Below are 21,482 nucleotides of genomic sequence, written 5' to 3' on the forward strand. Positions count from 1 at the left end.
ACGGGCAAAAACTGGAAGCATTCCCTTTGAAATCTTGCACAAGATGGCAGGGCGTGGTGGCTCATGCCTGTAATCCAAGCACTTTGGAGGCCAAGGCAGGCGGATCACCTGAGGTCGGGAGTTCAAGACCAGTCTGACCAACATGGTGAAACCCTGTCTTCTTAAAAAAAAAAAAAAAGAAAGAAAGAAAGAAATCTGGCACAAGACAAGAATGCGCTCTCTCACCACTCCTATTCAATTTAGTATTGGAAGTCCTAACCAGAGTAGTCAGGCAAGAAAAAGAAATAAAGGATATTCAATTAGGAAAAGAGGAAGCCAAATAGTCTGTATTTGCAGATGACATGATTGTATATTTAGAAGACCCTGTCATTTTAGCCCGAAATCTCCTGAAACTGATAAGCAACTTCAGCAAAGTCTTAGGATACAAAATCAATGTGCAGAAATCACAAGCATTTCTATACACCAATAACAGACTTAAAGAGAGCCAAATCAAAAGTGAACTCCATTCACAATTGCTACAAAGAGAATAAAATACCTAGGAATACAACTAACAAAGGATGTAAAGGACCTCTTTAAGGAGAACTACAAACCACTGCTCAATGAAATAAGAGAGGACACAAACAGATAGAAAAACATCCCATGCTCATGGTTGGGAAGAATCAACATTGTGATAATGGCCCTACTGCCCAAAGTAATTTATAGATTCAATGCTGTCCCCATCAGGCTGCCAATGACCTGCTTCACAGAACTGGAAAAAGCCACTTCAAGGCCAGGCGCGGTGGCTCAAGCCTGTAATCCCAGTACTTTGGAAGGCCGAGGCGGGTGGATCACAAGGTCAAGAGATCGAGACCATCCTGGTCAACATAGTGAAACCCCGTGTCTACTAAAAAAAATACAAAAAATTAGCTGGGCATGGTGGCGCATGCCTGTAATCCTAGCTACTCAGGAGGCTGAGGCAGGAGATTTGCCTGAACCCAGGAGGCGGAAGTTGCGGTGAGCCGAGATCACGCCATTGCACTCCAGCCTGGGTAATAAGAGCGAAACTCTGTCTAAAAAAAAAAAAAAAAAAAAAAAAGCCACTTCAAACTTCATATGGAACCAAAAGAGAGCCCACATAGCCAAAACAATCCTAAGCAAAAAGAACAAAGCTGGAGGCATCACGCTGCCTGACTTCAAACTATACTACAAGGCCACGGTAATGAAAACAGCACGGTACTGGTACCAAAACAGAGATATAGACCAATGGAACAGAATAGAGGCCTCAGAAGCAACACCACACATCTGCAACCATCTGATCTTTAACAAACCTGAGAAAAATAAGCAATAGGTAAAGGATTCCCTGTTTAATAAATGATGTTGGGAAACTGGCTAGCCATGTGCAGAAAGCAGAAACTGGACCCCTTCCTGACACCTTACACTAAAATTAACTCCAGATGGATTAAAGATCTAAACATAAGACCTAATACCATAAAAACCCTAGAAGAAAATGTAGGCAGAATCATTCAGGACATAGGCATAGGCAAAGACTTCATGGCTAAAACACCAAAAGCAATGGAAACAAAAGTGAAAATAGACAATGGGATCTAGTTAAACTCCAGAGCTTCTGTATAGCAAAGGAAACAATCATTAGAGTGAACCAGCAACCAACAGAATGGGAAAAAATTTTTGCAATCTACCCATCTAATAAAGGGCTAATATCCAGAATCTACAAAGAACTAAAACAGATTTACAAGAAGAAAACAAACCCATCCAAAAGTGGGTGAAGGATATGAAGAGACACTTTATGAAAGAAGACATCGATGAGGTCAATAAGCATATGAAAAAATGCCCCTCATCACTGGTCATTAGAGAAATGCAAATCAAAACCATATTGAGATACCACCTCTTACCAGTTAGAATGGTGATCATTAAAAAATCTGGAGACAACAGATGCTGGAGAGGATGTGGAGAAATAGGAACACTTTTACATTGTTGGTGGGAGTGCAAATTAGTGCAACTATTGTGGAAGACAGTATGGCGATTCCTCAAGGACCTAGAAATAGAAATACCATTTGACCCAGCAATCCCATTACTGGGTATATACCAAAGAATTATAAATTGTTCTATCATAAAGACACATGTACATGTATGTTCATTGTAGCACTGTTTACAATAGCAAAGACTTGGAACCAACCCAAATGTCCATCATCGATAGACTGGTTAAAGAAAATGTGGCACATATACACCATGGAATACTACACAGCCATAAAAAATGATGAGTTCATGTCCTTTGTAGGGACATGGATGAATCTGGAAACCATCATTGTCAGCAAACTAACACAAGAACAGAAAACCAAACACTGTATGTTATCACTCATAGGTGGGTGTTGAACAATTAGAACACTTGGACACAGGGAGGGGAACATCACACACTGCAGTCAGTAGGGGATGGCTAGGGGAGAGACAGCAGGGGTGGGGAGGGTGGGGAGGGATAATGAGGGGAGAAATACCAGATATAGGTGATGAGGGGATGAAGGCAGCAAACCACCTTGCCATGTATTTACCTGTGCAACAATCCTGCATGATGTGCATGTGTACCCCAGAACCTAAAGTACAAAAATAAATAAATAAAAATAAAAGAAAATGTGGCACATATACATCGTGGAATACTATGCAATCATAAAAAAGATGAGTTCATGTTCTTTGCAGGGACGTGGTTGAAGCTGGAAGTCATCCTTCTCAGCAAACTAACATAGGAACAGAAAACCATACACTGCATGTTCTCAGTCATAAGTGGGAGTTGAACAATCAGAACACGTGGAGACAGGGCGGGCAACACTACACACTGGGGCCTGTTGCAAGGGTCGAGGGCTACAGAAAGGATAGCATTAGGAGAAATACCTAATGTAAATGACGGGTTGATGGGTGCAGCAAACCACTATGGCACGTACACACCTATGTAACAAAACTGCATGTTCTGCACATGTATCCCAGAACTTAAAGTATATTTTTTAAAAAATGGTTAAAAAGGAAGATATAATAGAGTTCATTTCCTATCTGATTACTGTAAAACAATAAAATGAGTCAAAAATAAAAATAAATAAATAAAACACAAGTCTGGGGAGTAACATGGCATTTTGCACACCTAACATGGTCCCACATGATACTACCTCTACCACTCCCAAGACCACACTTTGAATAGCAAGGCATCATATCACAGAGTTGAGAATTTGGTCATAAACTGTTGAATGAAAAAAGGAAATGTCATGTGAGGTAGGGTGGCAATTTTGAACTTAAATAACTATTTACGTGTTAATTTTAAAATAATATCTTGTTGTCAAAGTAGTTGTAGAAATGTAAGAATAGTTGTAAATACTATGTTAGAACACTTTGAAGAAGATATAATCATTACAATTTTCAAGAACCTGATAATTATTTATGTTCAGTCATTAAATGTATTTCAGTGTCTACTGAGTTTAATAACCAGGGTTAAAGAAAATTTTTTAAGTGTAAGTCTTAGACATTAGTTATTCGAAGCAGGATAAGTGATAGTTTAGAGTGGAAGATTCAGAGATAAACTTGTCAGGTTCAAAAGCTGGCTTCTCCACATACTCGCCATGTGGCCTCAAGACAAATTCCTCCTCTCTGTGATGCCCATCCTCATCTCTAAAATGGGGATACTCATAGAACTTATCTCATAAGGTTGTTACATAAGAAATAATACATAAAAAACATTTTGTACAGTGTTTAGCAGTAAACTATTTACAAGTAATGGCTATTACTACTAGTACTAATACTGTTTCTGTTTAAGAAATGCTAAGCTAACTGATTTTTAAGGACTTACCAATGCTCAGATATGGTTCTCATTATGTGATTTGTTAGTGTTTAATCAGCAGTGCCCTCCTTCAGTTTCTAAGGCTGTAAGTTATTTATAGGCTGCTTTCTGAGCCACTTATCACTAAGTGCTCCCAAGGACAGGCTCTGTTGTCTTAGATAACAGAGATGCTCCTGCATCTTCATTTGCTTTTTGATCAGCAATTTTGATCATGAGGCAAATAGACATTTAGAAATTATTCATTCACAGGCCGGGCGCGGTGGCTCAAGCCTGTAATCCCAGCACTTTGGGAGGCCGAGGCGGGTGGATCACGAGGTCGAGAGATCGAGACCATCCTGGTCAACATAGTGAAACCCTGTCTCTACTAAAAATACAAAAAACTAGCTGGGCGTGGTGGCGCGTGCCTGTAATCCCAGCTACTTAGGAGGCTGAGGCAGGAGAATTGCCTGAGCCCAGGAGGCAGAGGTTGCGGTGAGCCGAGATCGCGCCATTGCACTCCAGCCTGGGTAACGAGAGCGAAACTCCGTCTCAATAAATAAATAAATAAATAAATAAATAAATAAATAAATAAATGAAATTATTCATTCACTTTGTATTAAGTAGCAACAAACTAGTGAGTTAAATGAATGTTACTATCCTCTGTCAAAACCAATTTTAAATATAAAAATAACTAGTTCTTAATATTCATTAGTTTCAGTCTCTAAGCATCAAAAAGCAGTTGCTTTGCCATTGTTGATAAACCATCCCATCCTCAAAATAATTAAATAAATTTCTGTTGTCCTACCTATAGGAACTATCTAATTTTCTTCTGAAACCGTAAAATTCATTTACTCTAAGGTTTTTGTAATTCAGACCTAAGGATCTCTTAGTCTTAGTTTCTTTCTTTCTTTCTTTCTTTCTTTTTAATTTAAATTAAATTTTATTTTATTTATTTTTTTTTTTTTTGAGACGGATTTTTGCTCTTGTTACCCAGGCTGGAGTGCAATGGCATGATCTCGGCTCACCGCGACCTCCGCCTCCTGGGTTCAGGCAATTCTCCTGCCTCAGCCTCCTGAGTAGCTGGGATTACAGGCATGTGCCACCATGCCCAGCTAATTTTTTGTATTTTTAGTAGAGACGGGATTTCATCATGTTGACCAGGATGGTCTCGATCTCTTAACCTCGTGATCCACCCACCTCGGCCTCCCAAAGTGCTGGGATTACAGGCGTGAGCCACTGTGCCCGGCCTCCTAGTCTTAGTTTCTACCTCGGCTTCCTTTGCTTAACAAGCCACATGGCAGCCAGATCTTTTAATGAGTTAATTAGATATTTGTAGACTAAAATGAGTTGGTCTTATTCAGTGACTTAAAAAAACAAACAATTCTACAACTTTTTTAGGCCTTTTGATAGCAACTAAATATAACATAAACTAAGATTTACTATATGGACTCTTCCCCTTCCTTCTTTGACTTCTCTGCTTCATGAGAAGATATTTAGTTAGGAAATGGCTCCTTTTATCCTTCTTCAGGTTTCCTCTCTGCTTTGCATAGAATAGTTTAAGGGTGGCCAGTTTGAACATGCCTAGGAACCACACAGGTAACACAGGTTATTCCTGGCTTAGAAAAACCACATTCTTTTAGTCTTATGACTCATGTTCTAGGCATACATATGTTGTAAAGCTAATATAGCATTCTTCATTTTATCTTGATAAACATTTGTATAAACATTTTTTCTCTTTTGATAATTTTTATATTAAAGATTACAAACTTAGAAGAGCAATTAGAACAATTTAGAGAAGAACTGGAAAATAAGAATGAAGAAGTTCAACAACTACATATGCAATTAGAAATACAGAAAAAGGAATCCACTACCCGCCTGCAAGAACTTGAACAAGAAAACAAATTATTTAAGGTAATTAGTTTAGAAACACTCTTAACTATAAATAATTCATAGTTTCAGTCTTATATTGGCTTTATTAAACATTCGGTAAATCTAGCTGTTAAATAGTAGTTAATAGAGGGACATTAACAGGCAGACACATTTGCATAGAACCTATTTTCAGCCCAACCTGAACATCTGTATATCAGAAATGAAAATTTTAGGATTATGTATCAAAATATTTTAAGAATTGTTGATTTACAATAACCATATGGTATCTCTAGTTTTATTCATTGTACATTATAGGCTCTATTATCTTTTGTAATTATGTTCTGAAAATGACATGTAATGATATATCCAACTGTGATGATTATTTTGTTCCTAGGATGACATGGAGAAACTGGGACTTGCCATAAAGGAATCTGATGCTATGTCTACGCAGGACCAACATGTGCTCTTTGGGAAATTTGCTCAAATAATACAGGAAAAAGAGGTAGAAATTGACCAATTAAATGAACAAATTATGAAACTCCAGCAGCAACTTAAAATTACAACAGATAACAAGGTATATTCATATAAAATTGATTATGAAATTAATATGAGCCTGAGTTTTAAAGGGCAAAATGGTTATAATGTTGCTTCCCATTTAATTTATTAAGACACATTGGTGGCCAGGCACAGTTGCTCATACCTGTAATCCTTCTGTTTTGGGAAGCCAAATATGTGGGTGAATTGCTTGGGCCCAGGAGTTCAAGACCAGCCTGGGCAACATGGTGAAACTTTGTCTCTACAAAAAATATAAAAATTAACTGAACGTGGTGGCACACACTTTCAGTGGCACACACACTGCAGTGAGCCATGATCATGCCTGGGTGACAGAGTGAGACCTTGTCTCAAAAAAAAAAAGCAAAGACACATTGGCTTAATAATTTGTATATATTTTTCTCCCCTCCTAATATTGTCAAAGGATTTTAATGTTTTTCAGAGAGGCTCTGTGACTTAGATTTTATCATATTGTTCTAACCAAATCTGTTATAAATTCTTCTATTTAATATGAGTTAAGTAAGGTAATTACCTTTGGTGCCATCAATTGTAGACTTTATTTCCACACCTAATCCTTTTCAAATAAGATGTATTGATGTTGACTATTTTCCTAATAGAGAATCTGCAACTAAAAGCTTATGTTACTTTGTACTTAGCAGAACTTTCTGAGCCTTGATTGATATGATGGGGGAGATGTTGGTCTATAATGAAATTAAAGTAAGGTAGTATGTCTGAGAAGTAATATATTATTTTTCTGTGTGATTATCTCTTTCAGGTGTTGCCCTAAAATAAAGTAAAATTTTCAAAATATAAATACATATGTATTATGTATGTTACCTTTTTCATTAATAGGTTATTGAAGAAAAAAATGAACTGATAAGGGATCTTGAAACCCAAATAGAATGTTTGATGAGTGATCAAGAATGTGTGAAGAGAAATAGAGAAGAAGAAATAGAGCAGCTCAATGAAGTGATTGAAAAACTTCAACAGGAATTGGCAAATATTGGACAGAAGACATCAGTGGATGCTCATTCCCTCCCAGAAGAAGCAGACAGTTTAAAACATCAATTGGATATGGTTATAGCTGAAAAGCTGGCCTTGGAACAGCAAGTAGAAACCACTAATGAAGAAATGACCTTCACAAAAAATGTACTTAAAGAAACCAATTTTAAAATGTATCAGCTAACACAGGAATTATTCAGCTTAAAGAGAGAACGTGAAAGTATGGAAAACATTCAGAGTATACCAGGGAAAACTCTTAACACAGCTATAGATGATCTGAGCAAAGACAAACCTGAACTGGAAGTAGTCCTTACAGAGGATGCTCTTAAATCCCTAGAAAATCAGACATATCTCAAATCTTTTGAAAAAAATGGTAAAGGTTCCATAATTAATTTGGAAACAAGGTTGTTACAACTTGAGAGCACTGTTAGTGCAAAGGACTTAGAACTTACCCAGTGCTATAAACAAATAAAAGATATGCAAGAACAAAGCCAGTCTGAAATAGAAATGCTTCAAAAGAAGATTATAAACCTACAGAAAATACTTGAAGAAAAAGTGGCTGCTGCTCTTGTGAGTCAAATCCAACTTGAGGCAGTTCAGCAATATGCAAAGTTCTGTCAAGATAATCAAAGAATTTCATCAGAACCTGAGAGAACAAATACACAGAATTTAAATCAACTAAGAGAAGATGAGTCAGTGTCAAATGTATCAACATTAACCTTAAGAATATCAGAATTAGAAAGCCAGGTTGTTGAAATGCATACTAGTTTGATTTTAGAAAAAGAACAAGTAGAAATTGCAGAGAAAAATGCTTTAGAAAAAGAAAAGAAGCTGCTAGAACTACAAAAGCTATTAGAGGGCAACGAAAAAAAACAGGGAGGGAAAGAAAGGAAAAGAAGCCCTCAGGATTTTGAAGTTCTCAAGGTTAGTTTTGTATTTTATTATTTTCACTTAAATAGTTACGAATTTACTAAATATGGTGTTCTGTTTACATCTAGCAATTTATACAAAAGAGATTTTTAATAAAAATATACCACTTATAAAAAAATAAACTCTTGTTAAAAGATAAACTAGACAAACTAAATTTACAGGAGTTTATTTGAACAAAGAAGGATTCATGAATTGGGTAGCACTCAGAACCTGAGGAGTTTCACAAATCTCTTTTGTGCAACAGTGGCCAGTGAATATTTGTAGACAGAACTACCAAATAAAGTACAGAAATAGCTTGATTAGTTACAGCTAGGTGTTTGCCTTATTTGGACATGGTCTGCTCAGTGGACTGCTTGTCATTAGCTAAGACTTGGCTGTCTATTATACTCCTAAGTTAGGTTTTCAGTTTGCTTACATACTCCTAAGTTAGGTTGCAGTTCCTTACATAGGAACTCAAGACAGAGACAGCCTCAGGCCAAATTTAAGTTAATACTGTGTAGTCATATTATTATCGATTAAGTAATGGATACAGACTGTATTTTGTGGCCATCAAATATGATGTTTATTTCATTAACATCATTATTTTAATGGAACAGTGAGAAGAAACTAAGAAACATTAACTTTAGCAAATTTCCTTTAGGACTTAGGTGGATTTTTTTCTTAACTTCCTTCTAATATGCATGTTATATATTATCATTCCTTTTAAGTATTAATAAGTATGAAAATATATTAGGATTGACTTAATATGTAAATTAAGTGAATATGTAAAGAATACAAACTTTTTCAGAAAAAAACTATTATTTAATAGTATCTACTGAATTAATTAATATGTAAGTGACATATCATTAGCTTTTACTTTTTTTTTTTTTTTTTTTTGAGACAGAGCCTTACTGTGTCACCCAGGCTGGAGTGCAGTGCTGCAATCTCATCTCACTGCAGCCTCCACCTTCCGCATTCCAATGATTCTCCTGCCATAGCCTTCTAGGCGGCTGGGATTACAGGCACACACTACTACGCCCAGCTAAATTTTTTTTTGTATTTTGTTTTTAGTAGAGAGGGTTTTTGCCATGTTGGCCAACCTGGTCTCAAATTTCTGACCTCAAGTGATCCACCTGCCTTGGCCTCCCAAAGTGTTAGGATTATAGGCGTTGGCTACCGCACCTGAACAGCTTTTACAAATTTTATACCTGATAATAGATTTCATCCATTTTAAGTAAAAATGCATAGTTGACCTCTGTAAGTTTACTTATGTAAAGATCTGAAATCACAGTTATTTCTTAGCATATGATGGATAGGACAAGAGCTTTTCTTCCCTCCAAATTCTCACCTTATAAATTTATAACTTTGGGTAGCAGGACTTCAGTCTTCTCTAAACACCAGGAGATTAACTGATAAATTACAGTTCTATAATTATATAATGTATTTTACAAAGAATAATAATCCTCTGGCTTTTTCCTCACTCATTGAAACTAAGTTACTGTAAGTTTTAAATAATTAACATAGTAATATAACTTTTTTTTTGGAGATTAGAGTCTTACTCTGTTGCCCAAGTTGAAGTGTAGTGGCACAGTCTTGGCTCACCTGCAACCTCTCCCTCCTGAGCAGCTGGGACTACAGGCATGCACCACCACACCTGGCTAATTTTGTATTTTTTGTAGAGATAGGGTTTCGCAATGTTGACCAGACTGGCCTTGAACTCCTGGCCTCTAGTGATCTACCTCTCTCAGCCTCCCAAAGTGCTGGGATTACAGGCCTGAGCCACCGTGCCCAGCCTAAAATAGTAATGTAACTTTCCATGCGTGAGTTCTAAGAAATAACTTAATTATACTTGGTTTCTTTTGAGGAAAGTGATATAAGTATGAATAACTTTTTGAATGGTAACAAAGAATGTTTTCATTAACAATTTTTAAATGTTTAGGATGCACACGAATGACATTATTTACCTTTTATTCCCAGAAAATCATTCTTTTCTCAAGAAGGAAATCATTTTCTCAGGAATACAAGATGATGGTCTGAAAAAGCTTCTCTGTTTTTGGAAAGAGCATTAATTCATTGCAGCTTCATTTATCTATAGACAGTCATTTCCTTGGATAGTTTTATTAGAATATATAACTGCCTTGAATTTAGCTATGTATTTTTAAATGATGTGTTTCTTGTATTTTCCACTGTCATTCAGACAACTGCTAAGCTATTTCATACCAGTGAAGAAAGTGGATTTTTTAATGAACTTGAGGCTCTTAGAGCTGAATCAGTGGCTACCAAAGCAGAACTTGAGAGTTATAAAGAAAAGACTGAAAAACTTCAAGAAGAACTTTTGGTAAGATAAGTAACATAGCTCCTTAATTTACTGACTTCTACCTATCTTAATTTTGTTTCAAAGTATATACTCTTCTGTAAAAATAAATCAAGCTCCATAACTTAAAAGCTAGATTAGAAAATCTTTTGTGGATTTGATGAAAACTTTCATTGTTATAAATTTCTTTACCAACATCTTGCTTGATTTTCTTGGAAATCTTTCTTAGGAGGATACTTTTTATTTCCATTCTGTTAATGAAAGAGTAGAAAGTTGTTAAAGAGAACTGTATATTCCATGAGAACCAAAAATAGAAGCTGATAGAATTATTTCACTTCTATATTAATCTATGTATATTAATCTATGACCCTACATACATACAAATATATATGTAACGTATGAGTGTTTCTGAAATATTTTTCCTGCTACTCTGAGAAAAATGAACATATAATCATGAATTACACTGTTCCTACCCCCTTTAAATGCTACAGTTAATATGAAAAGATTTTAACTGAATGCCCTGCTGTTCTATTCATTATGTTTTAGGTAAAAGAAACAAATATAGCATGTCTTCAAAAGGACTTAAGCCAAGTTAGGGATCACCTCACAGAGGCAAAAGAGAAATTGTCCATTTTACAAAAAGATGAGACTGAGGTACAAGAAAACAAAAAGATCTGCATGTTCGAGCCACTTCCTATAAAATTGAGTAAGAGCATTGCATCCCAGACAGATGGGACTCTGAAGGTCAATAGCAGCAATCAGACTCCACAAATTCTTGTTAAAAATGCAGGAATACAAATTGATTTACAGAGTGAATGTTCTTCAGAAGAAGTTACTGAAATAATCAATCAGTTTACTGAAAAAATTGAGCAGATGCAAGAACTACATGCTGCTGAAATTTTGGACATGGAATCTAGACATATTTCAGAGACTGAAACCTTGAAGAGGGAACACTTTGTTGCTGTTAAGTTGCTGACAGAGGAATGTGGTACCTTGAAGGCAGTGATACAGTGTCTGAGAAGTAAAGAGGTATTTGGTTTTTATAATATGTGTTTTTCAACATTGTGTGCTTTTAAGAGAAAATAAAAAAACTTGGGGCAGTCTCTTCCTTATGATACTATCACAATTTTAATAGTTTTTAAACTTTTAAATTTAAAGAATTTTTAGTTTAAAATGTTTTAAATGTTTCCATTGTGTAGAGTTAATGTATGATGTTCCTGTATGGATTTGGAACATGTTATCATTTTTTAATTCATGAATGTCTCTTTTTATTGTAATATTCACAAAGAAACAGGCATGTTAAAAACCATGAATAGTTTCATTTGTTATGAAAGATGTGACAGATTTGATTGGTTTCTTTACAGCATTAGAAACCAACAAAATAATTCATCGTATTCTAGTTTTATTAAAGCAAAAAAACGTATTTTTTTCCCTTTAATTAGGGATCCTCAATTCCTGAATTAACACATTCTGATGCTTACCAAACTAGAGAAATATGCTCCAGTGGTAAGTTATATAAATATCTGTAGTGTTTCTAGTATTTATTTAAGAAGTACTGGTTTTTTGCGGACTGGGGGTTGATTTTTTTTTTTTTTAACAGCAAATGATTTTCTTTATTTTAGATTCTGGATCAGACTGGGGTCAGGGAATTTATCTTACACACAGTCAGGGATTTGACACAGCATCAGAAGGCCGAGGAGAAGAAGGTGAAAGTTCAATAGATTCCTTTCCAAAGAAAATAAAGGTATTAAAAGATAAATACCTTTTATTAACTTACCCAGTGTTGTTTCCGTGTTGAACATAGCAGTTCATTAGAAGTTACATGGTAGGTTCGTTTCTGAAGAGAGAATTGCATAGCTGGAAGGAACCTGAGAGATACATTTTATTTCCATATTTCACAGATAAGTAATAGACTTAAAGATGATATGTATGAAGACTTGTTTTCTTAATAATTCTTATTCCTGATGTTTTTATTTGCCAGAATTTTTAAAGTAATCTCAAAGAGTAGAGGTTATATCCCATGTATTTCTTTTGGTCAAACCAGTGGCTTATTAGTAAACCCAGGAAGAGTACGTTAGCCAAACAGAAGGAACTTAGAGATGAGAGCTATGAAAAGTCATAGGCCATCTACTGGAGTTGGCCTACCCCTCCACAGGAAGAAGGTATTCAGTAATGTTGGGCTGGAGTTTTCTCTCTGCAGGCTATCTTGCTTAAAATTTATTTCTCTCTGTATGTCTAATTTTTCAGTCTGTGAAGAAGTTGTCATAATTCTGGCTTTTGGGTTTTGTTTTCCAGGGATTACTGAGAGCTGTCCATAATGAAGGCATGCAGGTGCTTTCTCTCACTGAGTCGCCCTATAGTGATGGAGAGGACCATTCTATTCAGCAGGCTTCAGAATCTTGGCTAGAAGAGAGAAAAGCTTACCTCAGTATAATTTCATCTCTTAAGGATTTAATTACCAAAATGCAACTGCAAAGAGAAGCTGAGGTACCCGAAGAATACTAAGCATGCACAATAATATTACACTACAAATTAAATTATCTTTTTTACATGTTTTTGCATGAATAGCTGTATATATTTTCACACTTCAAAATCAGCCAGGAGCAGTGGCTGACACCTGTAATCCCAGCACTTTGGAAGGCCCAGGTGTGTGGATCACCCGAGGTCAGGAATTCAAGACCTGCCTGGCCAACATGTCAAAACCCCGTCTCTACTAAAAATACAAAAATTAGCCAGACATGGTGGCAGGTGCCTGTAATCCCAGCTACTTGGGAGGCTGAGGCAGGAGGATTGCTTGAACCTGGAAGGTGGAGGTTGCAGTAAGCCGAGATCACACCACTGCACTCCAACCTGGGCAATAGAGTAACACTCTGTCTCAAAAAGAAAAAAAAAAAGAAAATAAATACACATGCTTCTAGATTTTTAATTACTTTGCTTAGTAGATTAATATTTTTAGAATGTTTTTAAAATATGCTTATTTGAAAACTAATGTTGTTATATGTATTTTGCTAGGTTTATGATAGTTCTCAGTCTCATGAGAGCATCTCAGACTGGCGAGGTGAACTACTGCTTGCCCTTCAACAAGTTTTCTTAAAAGAACGTAGTGTTTTCCTAGCGGCATTTCGGACGGAGCTGACAGCTCTGGGTACTACAGATGCAGCTGGTTTATTAAACTGTTTGGAACAGAGAATACAAGAACAGGTATAATGAAACTTCATTTAAAGAACACTTTAATAGAAATAAGTAAATGATTATTGATTTTGAAGTCTTAAGTATGAAGGTTAAGATTTTAATAGGAGCCACTATGAATATTTAAGAAAAAAAATACCATAAATATTTTAACTTACCATGTTAGAAAGTAAGAAAAACTGAAAGTTAATGAGCTAATTTTCTAACGCAGAAAATTAGAAAAAGAGCAACAGAATAATTCCAAACAAATTTAAAAGAGTAATACGAGTAAATTCTCATTATTTGCACCTGGTTATGTTCTATAAAGTTGCTCTGAATATTGAGCAATTACTGCTCCTAAGGGAAATACAAGGTTAGGTTCCTATAAGCCTTTGGTCACAATGTTTTTCATCCATCAGTACCTTGTCTATAGGGGATTCTATTTTAAGACACCTTATTTACTATATATTATTGATTAACCCTGAACACCACTAACAGCACTATAACTCATGCCTGAAAAAAAAACTTTTCTGACACACAGATTTTCTCCTTAAGGCACATTATAGCCTTCTTGTACTTAGGAACACCATAAAGCACTTTAGCACTACTTTTGGGGCCCATTTTAAACAGTGAAATCACAAATAAAATGCACAAAAATTTGAAAAGTCACTAAATACACTGTAAGAAGAAGATTTGACTTTAGCTGAAGACATGCACATTGGACCATTTAAGTTTTTTGCTGCTGTGTGCATTTCTGTGGAAGACCATGAAAGCAATACAAGTATGAAATTGAAAGTTACAAATAAATTTTAGTGAGAAGACAAAATCTGCAAATACGGAATCAGAATATTGAAGATTCCCTTCAATGAAGAAAAAGACATCAATAGATACAGTGATATAATAGGATAAAATGTTAAAAGTTGGATGTTTGAACTTTTCTGGAGAATTGGTTAAGCAAAATGATAAAGCACACATTTTTTAAATTATACTTTAAGTTCTAGGGTACATGTGCAGATCTTGCAGGATTTTTACATGGGTATACACATACCATGTGATTTACTGCTCCATCCACCCATCATCTACATTAGGTATTTCTCCTAATGTTATCCCTCCCCAACCCCACACCCCCTCCTATTCTTCCCCTAGCTCTTCCACCCCTCAACAGGCCCTGGTGTGTGATGTTTCCCTCCCTGTGTCCATGTCTTCTCATTGTTCAACAACCACTTATGTGTGAGAATATGTGGTGTTTGGTTTTCTGTTCTTGTGTCAGTTTGCTGAGAATGATGGTTTCCAGCTTCATCCATGTCCCTGCAAAGGACATGAACTTGTCCTTTTTTATGGCTGCATAGTATTCCATGGTGTATATGTGTGACAATTTCTTTATTCAGACTATCATTGATGGGCATTTGGGTTGGTTCCAAGACTTTGCTATCATAAACAGTGCCGCGGTGAACATATGTGTGCATGTGTCTTTATAATAGAAGGATTTATAATCCGTTGGGTATATACCCAGTAATAGGATTGCTGGGTCAAATGGTATTTCGAATGGTTCTAGTTCCTTGAGGAATTGCCACACTGTCTTCCACAATTGTTTAACTAATTTACACTCCCACCAACAGTGTAAAAGTGTTCCTGTTTCTCCACATCTGTTGAAAAGTGTTCCTATTTCATCCAGCATCTGTTGTCTCCTGACTTTTTAATGATCACCATTCTAACTGGCATGAGATGGTATCTCACTGTGGTTTTGATTTGCATTTCTCTAATGACCAGTGATGATGAGCACTTTTTCATGTTTGTTGGCCACATAAATGTCTTCTTTTGAAAAGTATCTGTTAATATCCTTCACTCACTTTTTGATGGGGTTGTTTGTTGTTGTTGTTGTTGTTGTTGTTTTGTAAATTTATTTAAGGTCTTTGCGGATTCTGGATATTAGCCCTTTGTCAGTTGGATAGATTGCAAAAAAATTTTCCCATTCTGTTGGTTGCTCGTTCACTCTAATGATAGTTTCTTTTGCTGTGCAGAAGCTCTTAAGTTTAATTAGATCCCATTTGTCTATTTTATGGCTTTCATTTCCATTGCTTTTGGTGTTTTACCCATGAAGTCCTTGCCTAAGCCTATGTCCTGAATAGTAATGCATAGGTTTTCTTCTATGGTTTTTATGGTGTTAGGTCTTACGTTTAAATCTTTAATCCAACTGGAGTTAATTTTTGTATAAGGTGTAAGGAAGGGGTCCAGTTTCAGCTTTCTGCATATGGCTTGCCAGTTTTCCTGACACCATTTATTCAGCAGGGATTCCTTTCCCCATGGCTTGTTTTTTTCAGGTTTGTCAAAGATCAGATGGTTGTAGATATGTGGCATTACTTCCGAGGCATCTGTTATGCTCCATTGGTCTGTATCTCTGTTTTGGTACCAGTACCATGCTGTTTTGATTACTGTAGCCTTGTAGTATAATTTGAAGTCAGGTAGCATGATGCCTCCAGCTTTGGTTTTTTGTTTGTTTGTTTGTTTTGCTTAGGATTGTTTTGGCTATGCAGGCTCTTTTTTGGTTCCATATGAAGTTTAAGATGGTTTTTTTCTAGTTCTGTGAAGAAGGTCAATGGTAGCTTGATGGGGATAGCATTGTATCTATAAATTACTTTGGGAAATATGGCCATTTTTATGATATTGATTCTTTCTAATCATGAGCATAGAATGTTTTTCCATCTGTTTGTGTCTTCTCTTATTTCCTTGAGCAGTAGTTTGTAGTTCTCCTTCAAGTGGTCCTTCACATACCTTGTTGGTTATATTCCTAGGCATTTTATTCTCTTTGTGGCAATTGTGAATGGCAGTTCATTCTTGATTTGGCTCTCTTTAAGTCTGTTATTGGTGTATAGGAATGCTTGTGATTTCTGCACATTGATTTTGTTTCCTGAGACTTTGCTGCAGTTGCTTATCAGCTTAAGGAGATTTGGGGCTGACACAATGGGGTCTTCCAAATATACAATCATGTTGTCTGCAGATAGGGACAGTTTGACTTCCTCTTTTCCTAATTGAATACCCTTTATTTCTTTTTTTTTTTTTTCTTTTTTTCCTAATTGCTCTGACCAGAACTTCCAAACTATGTTGAATAGGAGTAGTGAGAGAGGGCACACTTGTCTTGTGCCAGTTTTCAAAGGGAATGCTTCCACTTTTTGCCCATCCAGTATGATATTGGCTGTGGGTTTGTCATAAATAGCTTTTATTATTTTGAGATATGTTCCATCGATACCTAGTTTATTGAGTTTTTAGCATAAAGGGCTGTTGAATTTTGTTGAAGGCCTCTGCATCTATTGAAATAATCATGTGGTTTTTGTCTTTGATTCTGTTTATGTAATGGATTACATTTACAGATTTGCGTATGTTGAACCAGCCTTGCATCTCCAGGATGAAGCCAACTTGATCAGGATACATAAGCTTTATGATATACTGTTGCAATCAGTTTGCCAGTATTTTATTGAAGATTTTCCCATCCGTGTTCATCATGCATATTGGCCTGAAATTTTCTTTTTTTAGTTGTCTCTCTGCTAGGTTTTGGTATCAGGATGATGTTGGTCTCATAAAATAAGTTAGGGAGGATTCCCTCTTTTCGTATTGTTTGGAATAGTTTCAGAAAGAATGGTGCCAGCTCGTCTTTGTACGTTTGATAGAATTCAGGTGTAAACCTGTCTGGTCCTGGGCTTTTTTTTTTTTTGGTTGGTAGGCTATTAAGTGCTGCCTCAACTTCAGATCTTGTTATTGGTCTATTCAGGGATTCAACTTCTTCCTAGTTTAGTCTTGGGAGTGTGTAAGTGTCCAGGAATTTATCCATTTCTTGTAGGTTTATTGGTTTATGTGCATAGAGGTGTTTGTAGTAATCTCTGACAGTGGTTTGTATTTCTGTGGAATCGGTGGTGAAACCCCTTTTATAATTTTTTATTGCATCTATTCAGTTCTTCTCTCTTCTTTTTTATTAGTCCGGCTAGGGGTCTATTTTGTTGATCTTTTAAAAAAAAGCAGTTCCTGCATTCATTGATTTTTTTTTTGAAGGGTTTTGTGTCTCTTTCTCTTTCAGTTCTGTTCTGATCTTAGTTATTTCTTGTCTGCTAGCTTTTGAATGTGTTTGATCTTACTCCTCTAGTCCTTTTAATTTTGACATTAGGATATCAATTTTAGATCTTTCCTCGCTTCTCATGTAGGCATTTAGTGCTATAAATTTCCCTCTAGACACTGCTTTAAATGTGTCCCAGAGATTCTGACACATTGTGTCTTCACTCTCATTGAAGAACATCTTTAGTTCTGCCTTCATTTCATTTTTTATCCAGTAGTCATTCAGGAGCCTGTTGTTCTGTTTCCATGTAGCTGTGCAATTTTGAGTGAGTTTCTTAGTCCTGAGTTCTGATTTGATTGCGCTGTGGTCTGAGACTGGTTGTTACGATTTCCGTTCTTTTGCATTTGCTGAAGAGTGATTTACTTCCAACTAACTATGTGGTCAGTTTTAGAGTAAGCGTGATGTGCTGAGAAGAATGTATATTCTGTTGATTTGGGGTGGAGAGTTCTGTAGGTGTCTGTTAGGTCCACTTGGTCCAGATCTAAGTTCAAGTCCTTAATATCCTTGTTAATTTTCTGTCTCGTTGATCTGTCTAATATTGGCAGTGGAATGTTAAAGTCTCCCACTATTATTGTGTGGGAGTCTAAGTCTCTTTGTACATCTCTAAGAACTTGCTTTATGTATCTTGGTGCTCCTGTATTGGGTGCATATATATTTAGGATAGTTAGCTCTTCTTGTTGCATTAATCCCTTTATCATTATGTAATGCCCTTCTTTGTCTCTTTTGATCTTTGTTGGTTTAAAGTTCATTTTATCAGAGACTAGGATTGTAACTCTTGCTTTTTTTTCTCTCTCTGTCTCTCCATTTGCTTGGTAAATCTTCCTCCATCCCTTTATTTTAAGCTATGTTTCCTGGATACAGCACACTGATGGGTTTTGACTTTTTATCCAATTTGCCAGTCTGTGTCTTTTGATTGGGACATTTAGTCCATTTACATTTAAGGTTAATATTGTTATATGTGAGTCTGATCCTGCCATTTTGGTACTGGCAGGTGGTTTTGCCCATTAGTTGAAGCAGTTTCTTCATTGTGTCGATGGTCTTTACCATTTAGTATGTTTTTGCAGTGGCTGGTACTGGTTGTTCCTTTCCACATTTAATGCTTCCTTCAGGAGCTCTTGTAAGGCAGGCCTGGTATTGATGAAATCTCTCAGCATTTGCTTGTCCTTAAAGGATTTTATTTCTCCTTCACTTACGAAGCTCAGTTTGGCTGGATGTGAAATTCTGGGTTGAAAATTCTTTTCTTTAAGGATATTGAATATTGGCACCCCCACCCCCACCCCCGTCTCTTCTGGCTTGTAGGGTTTCTGTGAAGAGATCCGCTGTGAGTCTGATGGGCTTCCCTTTGTGGGTAACCCGACATTTCTCTCTGGCTGCCCTTAGCATTTTTTCCTTCACTGCAACCCTGGTAAATCTGATGATTATGTGCCTTGGGGTTGCTCTTGAGGAATATCTTTGTGGTGTTCTCTGTATTTCCTGAATTTGAATGTTGGTTACCTTGCTAGGTTGGGAAAGTTCTCCTGGATAATATCCTGAAGAGTGTTTTCCAACTTGGTTTTATTCTCCCTGTCACAACCGGGTGTGGTGGCTCATGCTTCTAATCCCAGCACTTGGGGAGGCCAAGGTGGGTGGATCATGCAGTCAGGAGTTCAAGACCAGCTTGGCCAAGATGGTGAAACCCCATCTCTACTAAAAATACAAAAATTAGCCAGGCGCAGTGACACACGCCTGTAATCCCAGCTACTCAGGAGGTTGAGACAGGAGAATTACTTGAACCTGGGGGTCAGAGGTTGAAGTAAGCTGAGATCACGCCACTGCACTCCAGCCTCACTCTGATTAACAGAGTGAGACTTCGTCTCAAAAAAAATTTGCATCATTCTCCCCGTCACATTCAGGTACACCCATCAAATGTAGATTTGGTATTTTCACAAAATCCCATATTTCTTGGAGGCTTTGTTCATTTCTTTTCACACTTTTTTCTCTAATTTTGCCTTTTCATTTTATTTCATTGAGTTGATCTTCAATCTCTGATATCCTTTTTTCTGCTTGATCAATTCGGCTATTAAATTTTGTATTTAATAACTTCACAAAGTTCTCATGCTGTGTTTTTCAGCTTCATCAAGTTGTTTATGTTCTTCTCTAAGCTGGTTATTCTAGTTAGCATTGTCTCTAACCTTTTTTCAAGGTTCTTAGTTTCTTTGCATTGGATTAGAACATGCTCCTTTAGCTCAGAGAAGTTTGTTAATTACCCACCTTCTGAAGCCCGCTTCTGTCAATTCGTCAAACTATTTCTCCATCCAGTTTTGTTTCCTTGCCAATGAGGGGTTGTGATCCCTTGGAGGAGAAGAGACATTCCGATTTTTGGTGAATTCAGCCTATTTGTGCCAGTTTCTTCCCGTCTTCGTGGATTTATTTGCCTTTGGTCTTTGAAGTTAATGACTTTCCGATGGGGTCTCTGAGTGGATGTCCTTTCTGTTGATGTTGAAGCTATTTCTTTCTGTTTTTTGGTTTTCCTTCTAACAGGCCCCTCTGCCGCAGGACTGCTGGAGGTCCACTCCAGACCCTGCTTGCCTGGGAATCACCCGCTGGGGCTGCAGAACAGCAAGGGTTGCTGCTTGTTCCTTCTTCTGGTAGCTTCTTCCCAGAAGGGTACTCACCAGATGTCAGCCAGAGCTCTCCTGTATGAGTTGCCTCTTAGGATAAACAGGGGTCAGGGAGCCACTTGAGGAAGCAGTCTGTCCCTTATCAGAGCTCAAGTGCTATGCTGGGAGCTCCGTGTCTCCCTTCAGAGCTGCTGGGAACGGATGTTTAAGTCTTCTGAAGTGGAACTCACAGCTGCCCCTTTTCCCAGGTGCTCTGTCCCAGGAAGGAGGGACTTTATTTATAAGTCCCTGATGGGCTGCTGCCTTTTTTCATAGATGCCCTGCCCAGCAAGGCGGGAGTCTAGTCACAGTCTGCCTGTAAAAGGCCTTGCTGAGCTGCCACAGGCTCCACCATCTGCTGTGTAAACTTCCTTAAAATTTTGTTTTCACAGGCAAGGTTAAACTATCTCAGTAATGGTGGACTGCCTTGGTAATGGTGGACTGCCTTGGTAATGGTGGACGCCCCTCCCCACACCAAGCTCGACTGTCCCAGGTTGAGCTCAAACTGCTGTGCTGGCTGCGAAAATCTCGAGCTGGTGGGTTTTAGCTTGCTGGTCTTTATGGGGGTGGGTCCCATGGAGCCAGATCACTTGGCTCCCTGCCTTCAGCCCCCTTTTTTTCAGGGGAATGGATGGTTCTGTCTCATAGGTATTCCAGGTGCTGGCTAAAACAGTCACTCAGGTTTGTGCTGGAAACCTGCACGGCATCTGCGGGAATCTCCTGGTGTGTGGGCTGTAAAGACCGTGGGAAAAGTGCAGTATCTGAGCCAGAGTGCTGGAGTGTCCAGAAAAGTCCCTGGTAGCCTACCTTGGATAGGAGAGGGAATCCTCTGGTCTCTTGTACTTCCTGGGTGAGGCAACACCCCACCCTGCCTCAGTTTGCCCTCCAAATGAGCTACAGCCACTGTCCAACCAGTCCCATTGAGGTGAACCTGGTCCTCGGTTGGAAATACGGAGAGATCACTCACTTTCTGCGGTGCACTCCCTGGGAACTTTACTACAGAGCTGTTCTTACTCAGCCGTCTCAGCAGAAGTCCTCAAAGAGTTAGGAATGATCTACAGATATATCTGAGGTATAAAAATAATAGAATATTAGGAATAATTTTATGAGATTAAACCTAAACGCTTGGGT

General features: G+C 37.4%; 1 protein-coding gene across 14 annotated transcripts in view; it reads left to right on the forward strand.

Moving 5' to 3' along the window:
- Positions 1-21,482, forward strand: part of AKAP9 (A-kinase anchoring protein 9) — a 175,745-nt gene that overhangs the window by 132,712 nt on the left and 21,551 nt on the right. For all 14 annotated transcript variants that reach the window (XM_074379403.1, XM_074379405.1, XM_074379407.1 and 11 more), the window contains 9 exons: positions 5,552-5,704; positions 6,057-6,236; positions 7,067-8,140; positions 10,323-10,463; positions 10,986-11,468; positions 11,882-11,945; positions 12,062-12,183; positions 12,735-12,926; positions 13,452-13,640. In XM_074379403.1, coding sequence (XP_074235504.1) covers positions 5,552-5,704; positions 6,057-6,236; positions 7,067-8,140; positions 10,323-10,463; positions 10,986-11,468; positions 11,882-11,945; positions 12,062-12,183; positions 12,735-12,926; positions 13,452-13,640 — 2,598 coding nt within the window. The remainder of the gene's footprint in view (positions 1-5,551; positions 5,705-6,056; positions 6,237-7,066; positions 8,141-10,322; positions 10,464-10,985; positions 11,469-11,881; positions 11,946-12,061; positions 12,184-12,734; positions 12,927-13,451; positions 13,641-21,482) is intronic.

The sequence above is a fragment of the Saimiri boliviensis genome, chromosome 10 (genome assembly GCF_048565385.1).
Source record: "Saimiri boliviensis isolate mSaiBol1 chromosome 10, mSaiBol1.pri, whole genome shotgun sequence".
In the NCBI taxonomy this organism is placed as follows: domain Eukaryota; kingdom Metazoa; phylum Chordata; class Mammalia; order Primates; family Cebidae; genus Saimiri; species Saimiri boliviensis.